This window comes from Primulina huaijiensis, chromosome 5, assembly GCF_012295235.1.
Source record: "Primulina huaijiensis isolate GDHJ02 chromosome 5, ASM1229523v2, whole genome shotgun sequence".
Taxonomy (NCBI): Eukaryota; Viridiplantae; Streptophyta; class Magnoliopsida; order Lamiales; family Gesneriaceae; genus Primulina; species Primulina huaijiensis.
The window spans coordinates 3,909,686-3,920,109 of NC_133310.1; the positions used below are offsets into that span (position 1 = coordinate 3,909,686).

Genomic DNA, 10,424 nt, shown 5'->3' on the forward strand with positions numbered 1-10,424 from the left:
CACTTGTTAAATTTATTTAATTTACTCACAACACAAATCCTCAAAACTCTCTTGCTTATTTATATTCAAGCATTCTTCTCTTTGCATGTGTTCTCTCTAACGTCGGAGGGCTTTATTAATGACGGCTCATAGCCACCCCAGTACCAGCCGGCACAAGGAACATAAACGGGGCGGTGACGGCTCATGGCCGGGCCTCCGAGGAAGAAAACAGCTGTTTTGCATTCGTGAACTGCAGCATACGAGGAGTGGAAGAATATGGCTCGGCTGAGCTTGGAGGGAGGCCTTTCTCCGCTGTTGTGTTTTCACTCACAAATATGTCTGATATTATTGCTCCTGAGGGGTGGAATGATTTCAATGACCCAGCCAGGAACCAGTATGTTAACCATACTAGTTAAATGTTGTGTACCTTATATTTACGATTAGGTCTCGGGTTCGAGACTCAATAACAAAAAAATGTATGAAATGACAGATAAATTTACTTTATTTTTAAAATTTATGATGTTCTATAATATTCTCTTCGAGATTAAAAAATTATTAATCTTGGAATTTTCCTTTCGATGTAACATTGACCAACCGTTGAACCTAGCACTCGATTTAGAATGGTTCAGCCCCACGAAAACATGTTAACCGGTGAAAGCTGATAAGATGACAACTACACGAACAGTATTGCATGAAGGTATGGTGTCATTTATATCATATAGACAGAATCCCAACTGGCATAATCAGTTTTCATTGTCCAAACTAACCATCAAAACGATTATGTTAACCAGAACAAAGCTTCTCAAGTGCCAAATTTTCATCACCACCAACGCTCTCCAAAGCACTCCGTACCAATGTTTCAGGGAACCCCATCTCCACAAGTTTTTTCACCTGTAGAAATTAATGAAAATAATAATCTGGGATTATCGGCAGGAAAATTAGGCCTGTGTATCGTTACACATGTTTTTTCTTCAAGCTTCTTGAATATTTATAGCATGATTAAAAAAAGGGATGTTGAATGTAGCTAACCTTCTCCTCAACATCAAGAGACGATGTCATGGCAAATGCTTCAGTCCAGTAGCGAGAGGTGCACAAAAAAGTTCGATATTCTTTAAGATACTAAAGAATATATATAAAAATAACTAGTCAATGGTTGATAACATTGAAGACAACGAATCGTGGGAAAAAAGTTAAGAATGGGGAGGGTAAGAAAAAATTATGCAGAGAAAAACACCTGTCGTGCTACCACAGCATCTTGAGGATCGTCGGGTTCAGGAGTAGAGAGTAATGCCTGTATAGAAAGAAGTGCTGTTTTCAAAGTCAGGGCTGGGCTCCATTGATCTTTTAGGATATCCAGGCATATTGCACCACTTTGACTGCTTATGTTAGGATGCCTTTGATTGGAAAAGGAGATATAGAAATACTAAAAATGTAAATAATTTCTTGAAGCCTATGGAAAAAGAAATTTTGTTACAGCAATGAAGGGAAAAAAGGTCAACGCCAATAGAAGATGGACCGATATATTAATAGCAACATAAAAAAATGATGAGACATTAGCTTGTAAGATGGGCTGCCCTGTTTTCTATCACCCCTAATTTAAAATGAAAAGGCAAACTTGTAAAATATTGTTGTAAAAGGTCGCTGTGAAAAATATGAAAATAACACAAACAATTGAGTGTTAAGATGAATCCCTTCCCTAGCAACGTGTAAGTTCCAAGTACAATTACAAATGTTTCAGCATTTTCATAAACGTCCCATAAAATCCAGTAACTTAGCTCCCATTTTTCGACACAAAACTCGCCAGTGCCTTAAAAGCAATGTATCAGAAAGAAATGAAGGAAGACTACAGGAGTTTCATATGAACCATGAAGAGGAGGCAAAGTCATCAGAACAAATTTTTTCAACGTACCATACTTTTGTGATAAACTTCATCTTGGGAGGCTCAAATGGGTATCCATCTGCAAGGAAGGAAAACGTGAACACATGAAATTCAAGCTAAATAGCTATTGATACCATATTACTAACTAATGCCCACTTGTAATAAGAATCAAATCCCTACATTGTAAAGAAAAACCAATTTAGTATCAAAGTTTCATTGCTATTCACTGACAAAAAAAAAGGCATGAAAAACATAATAAGCTCTTTAGCTTGCAGCAATTTACCCGTTTCCATCTTTTTCAACAGTCCGAAATCTGAAAGACCTTATAAAAAATTGGTTTTTGTTGGCAGTCCGCAGTCGGCTCCTTCAATGCTCCTTATGACCACTTTTTATACACAAATATTAACTGTATAAGCAATCATAAGCAAACCTCTTTTCTAGGATCAGAAATGGCTACTTTTGTGCTTTCGTAAAAGCATAGAAGGATCCGAAAGTAATAATACAGAGAAAAGTTTGTATGACCAAAAATCAGCACGTTACTGCATAAACTTATACACATATAAGAGCCCATCTATCACCAACATCCATCTAATCGTGCAAAATAATGTGATGTCATTCAGAAATGTGATTTGTAACTTGCAGTCATAAATTTTATTTCGCACAAATTGTAACTTGAGTCTCCAGATGAGATTATCATGCACATACTTAAATTTATTTTTCTTAGGCATTTCTCAGAGTACAGAGAACCACTTGAGCCTTTCATGTACAAAACAGGCTCTTGCTCAATTGGGCGCCAATCAAATAACACTTGAGCTATCTGCTATGCTGACTCTTACAGAAACTATCGCACAAAAATAGACATCTCCCTAATTTAAAAGCTCTAACAATCTCCAACCATCTGGGAATCATATTAGCTGTATCCAGATACTGGATCAACTAAGAAGCATAAGGCACAGAAGACTCAATAGTCATAAAAACAAACAAAAAATCTCATTGTATAATTTGTCAAAACGAAAATGCAAAGTTCTCAACAAGAATCAAGTCCACCAAACTTCGGCTGCAAAATGACATTTTATATTTATTTCTGAAAAATCAGTGGTGAGAGGTGAGTCTAGTAATCTTGTCAGTGTTGGGGAATTACACCCGAAGCGATGCTGACCACGATGATAATATAGTACCCAAAAATTGCGGAATAAAATAACCAACAAGAACACAAAGATTTACGTGGTTCACCCAATATAGGCTACGTCCACGGAGCACTGCAACTTTTATAAATGGAAGAAATATTATAACAAGTGTATACACCATTACACTAAATATCTCACTCCCAACCCGAGTATACCGAGAAAATAATTTCTTCTCACACAAGAGAATTCCCGCACTCAAGAAAAAAATACACTCTTTTTTCTATGCACTCTCTTTTAATCAAAGCTGAAAAGCTTTTGATTTTGGGATACTAAAAGCAAACAAAGAATGCTCAATTTATAACAAAATTCTTAAGCCAACATTGAAAGAATCCCGATGTGGGATTCCAATTTGCTATTCAGCGTGGGCCCCACTTTACCTAACATTTCTCTCACTTGAAGACTTGATTTCAATCATGTCTTCACACCATCAGTACAGCAGCTCATACCTCTTTTGTTAGTCCAGGAGACCAACTAAAGTCAAACACAACTTCAGTTTTTCAATGATAACAGCCTTCGTGAGCAAATCACCTGGATTCTTGCTTCCAAAAATCTTCTCAAGCTTCAAGACTCCATTCACCCGATCTCTAAGGATCCCCATTCCAAGGATTTGTTTTGCAGCACCCAAATCTTTCAAAGCAAATTCCTTTGATAACTATTTCTCAAATTTATCAATCTCCTCCAGACAATCTCCTGCTATCAACATATCATCTACATATATCAGTAGTATGATATAATAACCATCAAACTTCACATAACAATAGTAATCGGCCTGGTACCTCAGAAAACCATCATTATTCATTACACCATCAAACTTTTTGTATCACTGTCTTGGAGTTTGTTTGAGACCATACAAGCTCTTCTGAAGTTTGCACACCATTTTCTCATTCCCCCGTACTTCATATCTCTGTGATTGATTCATTTCTTCATCTAGCTTACCAAGAAGAAACGTCGTCTTTACATCTAACTGTTCCAGATGTAAATCTTCTTTTACCATCAATCCAAGTACAGTCCTGATAGTAGTTAACTTTACCACCAGAGAGAAAATATCAGTGTAACCAATGACTTCCTGTTGTTGGAAGCCTTTTACAACAAGTCTTGCCTTGTACCGCTTGCTACCATCATGCTCTTCTTTTAACCGGTACACCCACTTGTTATGTAACGCCTTTTTGCCTTGCGGAAGTTCTGTCAACTCCCACGTCTGATTGGATGACAGTGAATCCATCACATCTTCCATGGCCAACTCCACTTGGTTGAATCATCATTTTGCATTGCCTCTTCATAGGTCTCCGGTTCACCTTTGTCTGTCAGCAAAATATAGTGAAGTGCATGGGAGTATCTATCAGGTGGTCTAATGGTTTCTCAAAGATCTCCTGAGTTCAATCATCGGAGTTTGTGGGTCATCATCTTGTGCAGTTTCTTCTTCATCTTCCTGGTTACTGGTTTTCGATTCATTCACAGGAATATTTGTCAATGACACTTCATCAGTCTTTTTGACTTCAGGACATTCATCTCCAGCTCCAATGTCTGACTTGTCCTTGTACAGAAGTTTCTCATTAAAGATTACATCCCTGCTCCGAATGATCTTCCGATTTTGGTCATCCCAGCAACGATAACCAAACTCATTATCTCCATAACCAATAAAGAAGCACTTCTTTGATTTCGGATCAAGTTTTGTTCTGCTTGCTGAATCAATATGAACATAAGATAGACATCCAAACACTTTCAAGAAAGAATGGTTTACTTCTTTGCCGCTCCAAACCTCTTCGGGTATTTTGTAGTCCAGTGGTACCGAAGGTCCTCTGTTGATCAGATATGCACCAGTGTTAACAGCATCAGCCCAAAATGATTTTGGCAATCCAGAATACAATCTCATGCTCCTTGTGTGTTCATTCAAGGTCTTGTTCATCCTTTCAGCTACACCATTCTGTTGAGGTGTATCAAGAATGATTTTCTCCATCTTGATCCCGTTCTGTGCACAATATTTCTTGAAGTCATCATCTTCATATTCTCCACCATTGTCAGACCGTAAGCACTTCACCTTCAAGTTAGTCTCATTTTCCACCATGGCTTTCCACCTTTTAAAGGTATCGTAAACATCAGATTTATTTTTCAGAAAATAAACCCAAACTTTTCTACTCGAATCGTCAATGAATGTGACATACTATCTCGAGCCTCCAAGGGATGTCACAGGAGATGGTCCCCATACATCAGTATGAACCAGCTCCAACTTTGCTGCTTTCGGTTCTCTACCGCCTTTTTAAAAGCTTACCTTCTTCTGCTTTCCAAAGATACGGCTTTCACATAGTTGGTGTTCAACAGTCTTTAATCCTGGTAGCTTTCCTTTTGACACCAACATCTTCATTCCCTTCTCACTCATATGTCCAAGTCTATAATGCCATAGACTTGAATTCGCTCCAGCATCCACAGATGCTAATGTGTCTCTGCAACTGGAAGTCATATACAGTGTTCCAGTTTTCTTTCCTCGAGCAACAATCATGGCTCCCTTTTTCACTTTCCAAGAACCATCACCAAAGGTCACCTTATGACCTTCGTCGTCAAGCTGTCCCACTGAAATCAGATTGTGTGTCAACTTTGGTACATGCTTTACTTTGTTGATTTTTCAGACAGATCCATTTTTCATCTTCATCCGGATATCACCCATACCAATTATTTCCACAGGTTTTCCATCAGCCAGGAAAACTTTTCCGTAATCTCCCGCAATGTAATTATCGAATACATCACGATTACCAGTGGTATGAAACGAAGCTCCTGAGTCCATAACCCAAGAATCAACAGGGCTTTCCATGGATAATAGCAGAGCATCATGTACTTCCTCAGTGACAGCATTGGCATTATTCTTCGTTGATCTGCAGTTCTTTTTCAAGTGACCAGTTTCACCACAGCTCCAGCACTTCAAATTCTTTTCAAAGTTGTTTTTTTTCTTTTCCATTTCTTGACTTGGACCTACCGCGCCATCGGTTAAAACTCTTTTCGTCACTCCTACCCCTTTCTCTATTCTCGAGATTTAGAGCAGAACTTGATAATGTTCCTTCACCAGAATCCATCTTGCGAACTTTTTCGACAAGAATTTGATCACTGACATAATTGAAAAACAGAAGTTGTGTTTGACTTCAGTTAGTCTCCTGGACTAACAAAAGAGGTACGAGCTGCTGCACTGATTGTGTGAAGACATGATTGAAATCAAGTCTTCAAGTGGGAGAAATGTTAGGTAAAGTGGGGCCCATGCTGAATAAAAAATTCAGCAAATTGGAATCCCACATCGGGATTCTTTCAATGTTGGCTTAAGAATTTTGTTATAAATTGAGCCTTCTTTGTTTGCTTTTAGTATCCCAAAATCAAAAGCTTTTACTTTCTCGGTATACTCGGGTTGGGAGTGAGATATTTAGTATATTGGTGTATACACTTGTAATATTTCTTCCAGTTATAAAAGTTGCAGTGCTCCGTGGACGTAGCCTATATTGGGCGAACCACGTAAATCTTTGTGTTCTTGTTTGTTATTTTATTCCGCAATTTTTGGGTACTATATTATCATCGTGGTCGGCATCGCTTCGGGTGTAATTCCCCAACAGTCAGGTGATGTAATGACACCGGATGATGAGTTCGGATGTCAACTAGGCTCATTGGGCCTCGCTAGTAATGTAAAACCATGTGTAAATAAAGTAGCTATGTATTTCCAAATAATGTGAGTAAATCATCTACCTCTATTATTATCACCCATCCCACAGTATTCCACATAATAGGATTTCACAAATGTAAAATAACACAATGACAGCTCAAACTCATACGATAGCCACACCTGACTTATCCTCTAGTTTATGTAATGCAGAAAAGGAGACTGGAAGAGTTAATGTCAGCCATAAAACTCTCCAGGATAAGGTTAGTTGAAATTAGCAAGATGATGAACAGAAGATTAACAGAGCCATCCAACTATCACTTTCAGATTCAGGCGCCCATTTTGGAAGTTGAACACAAGATTAAGCATTCTAAGCTTTACATCCTGGTGATATTTGAACTGATACGTGTAAAAATAATATGAAGCACAAACAACAAGAACAAAAGAAAAAAAGGTGTGCTACCAAGCAAGAAATTATGTCCAAAATTCGAGTTCAGCTAAGTTTATTTTCATTTTCGGAGAATCCCACACATTTATTTAAATTAATTGTTTCTATGACAAGATTTGCATGAAGTACGAACAAGTTAAACCATAGAAAGCCCATAGGTAATAGGTGTTTATAAGTTAAAAAATTTCCAGATATAAAGAGGACACATGGTGCCACATGTGTAAGATTTGCTTCCTAAATTAAGTTTGAAGGAACCTGTTGCCATATGCTGTGCTGTATGGGTTCCTAACCATAGGCACAGATAGTTGAAGTACGGATTTTTAAATTTTTGGTACTATGTTGCAACACTAACTCTTGGACCATATATAGGTAGAAATTCCATGGGAACATGGTAAAAGTTGTAACGTCTAGTCATTTTTGCGGTGCTTTCACTGAAAAATTTCTTACAAATATGTTTTCTAAAGTCAACTTTCGATGTATCATAATAAGTTTGGTTGCTTTTCCAGTTCTATGTTTTCTACTAGGTTAATGACAAGTATGAAAACGTTGACGAAAGTGGTATCACATTATGTACATTAAATTTGTTGACAGTATGAGAAATTTATATTTTGGAAACGTTAATGGTATGTATCATTATGATAAAAGAGAGAGGACATTGCACTCCAGGCCTTGTAATAAACTAATAGAAGCTATATGTTTAGTCCTTTCTGGATTATTTAAAATTCATCCAAATTCAGAAAGTTTTAGTTCATTAAACCTTAAAATTTATGTTTATCCTCATGAATTAATCTGTATATGGTTAAATGACACAGGATCGAGCATTGTGCAAAAAGATAAGGGTAAAGGTAAATCCACTCATCAAGTATTACTAAATTCTTGAACCATAAATTACCAATTACAATTTACAATGCCATAATCCCAAAGATGAAACGCAAGATTTTATCACAGCAAGTAGAATCCAACTTGAAGAGCTTGATACGAGGTATCAAGATAACAGCCTAAAACAAGATCCAACTTCATCGATACACAAAACCACAAGTAGCTCATTCTGTTACTCAAGAACAGAAGAATTTTATAAAAACAAATCAAATATTATACGTAAAAATAATTAAATAACTCATCCAACCTTACACGCACATACACAATTATAAACGAATCAATCCCCCACCAATCTTTGCACCATTCAGCAAAATTTGATTTTGTACCCCCAAAACAAGAAACCCACAATAATAACCCGGCAGTAAAAACTTCAAGAATCTAACAAGTTCACAGAAATAATGAACACGTAAACGAACATTAACGAAATAACCTTGTTAATTTTCTTTTTCTTTTTGAAGAATAATTTGCGACAAGACCAGAAAAGCACGAAATTTAAACTAAAAAAGAAAGCACCAAAATTAAGCTAAAAAAGAAAATCACGACAAAATCGTCTTCGAAAACCCAATTGCACGCGATCCCTCGAGCATCTAAGCCCATTAGAAAATAACATGAATGTAAACCAATGATTACCAGTCAAAACGATATCGATCTTGAAAGTTCCGCCTTCGTAAGGGGTGCCAAGAGGACCAGGGATTGTGCCGAGAAAGTGGGTAAGATTAACTTCACTCTTTGGAACAACGTTTATGCCAGACACCTCAAAATCTCGATTGCACTCTTGCAATTCCTTCTGCACTCTAGCAAAATCCACCATTTTTAAGCTTCGATAATCCTCTGGCTACAATTATGGGATTTTATGGGCAGAGATAAAGTGGTCTCTCTTTCCCAAGCAGATACGAAAAAGGCTGTGTAGAACTGTTTCCTCTTCTCGAATCTGTTCGTAAAGGTTTATGCGAATGTGTTCGGGGAACGGATCCTCTGCTGTGGGAGTAAAACGCCAGTACGATCAATTTTTTATTTTATTTTATTTTTTATAATTTTTTGTTTCATTTTATATTCTAATTTTTTAAAAAAAAAAACTTTTTTTTTATCTTGTCAATTTTTCTTGAATCATTTTTTCTTGTTCACTTACTTGTTCAACCCTTTTTAAATGTTTCTTTTTTCCATTTTTTTAGAAATGGGCTAATTTCTTATATTCTTAAAAAAAGAAAAATGAATTTCCTGTATTTAAAAGTTCAAATTTTATTTTTGACTACAAATATGTAATTAATTGGATTTTGAACTTGTTTAAAAATATTATTTTAACAATATTTGAGTTTATTTTTTTAAAAAAATTTACATATATAATTATATTTGAAAATTTGATTATATTTATGTTTTATTTTAAATTTTGATAAATATATATTTTTAAATATTTATATAAACATTTAAGATTTAAAAGAAATTCCATTTTTTATCTTGTCAATTTTTCATGTTCGACAAGTTCAGTCTTTTCAAAAATTAATTTTATTTTTTAATTTTTTTCGAAAATTGGATTCTTTCTTATATTCTTAAAAATAAAAAATTATTATTTTATTTAAAAATTAATTTTTTTTGGTTACAAATAAGTGATTAGTTNCATTCTCACTTGCAATTCCTTTTAATCCTACCGAAGAATAAACTGGCGATATCAAACAAGTTAGTCATTTTGCGAAACTTATTGTGAAATCCAAACTTCTCATATGAGATGAAGCTCCAATGATGTACATGTTTTGTTTAGAATCACTTGACAGAAGCATGAACAACTTAATGAGATTTGCAAACCGTTCAAACTTTCAACTCCTTTTTGGAGGCAAAACAATTGTTTCGGTGGTGATTTTTGACAGATTTTGCATGTTATTTATAAGGACAGTGGACATAATATTGTTCATGTCACTATTAATTTGTCGTATCTATGGAGACACCTCATAGTTTTGAAATTGACTAAGAATATGCGACCAATAATTTGGCTTCTGATGAGAAGACGATGAAATTAAGAGATTTTCGAATTGGATTGCAGATACAAGAGATGGAAAAATTAAAGAACCAAACGATGGCTATGCGAGTATTGATATTCCAAATGAAATGTTGCTGAAAACTTCAGGGATCCTATTTCAACCATTGTAGATAGTACATATCCTTGTCTGGTAGTACAATAAATGATACAAGATACTTCCAGCAGAGAGATATTAGGACCGACTTTCGATATTGTTCAGTCCATAAATGAATACATGACATCACCAAACAATTCAGAGGGAAGATTGTATTTAAGTCTTGGTTCAGCGTGTCATTCAGATAAAAATGTCGATTTATTGCACGAAGTGCATACACCCGAATTCTTAAATGGAATTAAAAGTTATGGAGTTCTGAATCACGAGCTAAATTTGAAGATTGAAACTCCGG

General features: G+C 35.8%; 1 protein-coding gene across 3 annotated transcripts; it reads right to left on the reverse strand.

Annotated features, from left to right (window-relative positions):
- Positions 1 to 623: 623 nt before the first annotated feature.
- LOC140976432 (ubiquitin-conjugating enzyme E2 27-like) lies at positions 624 to 8,944 on the reverse strand. 3 transcript variants are annotated; one of them, XM_073440576.1, is made up of 5 exons: positions 8,637 to 8,944; positions 1,889 to 1,937; positions 1,214 to 1,355; positions 1,009 to 1,098; positions 624 to 870 (listed from the first exon to the last, which is right to left on the reverse strand). In XM_073440576.1, exons 1-5 carry the CDS (start codon positions 8,815 to 8,817, stop codon positions 763 to 765), a joined length of 570 nt encoding a protein of 189 aa, XP_073296677.1. In that variant the 5' UTR covers positions 8,818 to 8,944; the 3' UTR covers positions 624 to 762. The 3 variants fall into 3 exon arrangements, with proteins under 3 accessions (XP_073296677.1, XP_073296676.1, XP_073296678.1); XM_073440575.1 differs by having other exon boundaries at positions 1,214 to 1,373; positions 8,637 to 8,942; XM_073440577.1 differs by lacking the exon at positions 1,009 to 1,098 and having other exon boundaries at positions 1,214 to 1,373.
- Between the last annotated feature and the right edge of the window lie 1,480 nt (positions 8,945 to 10,424).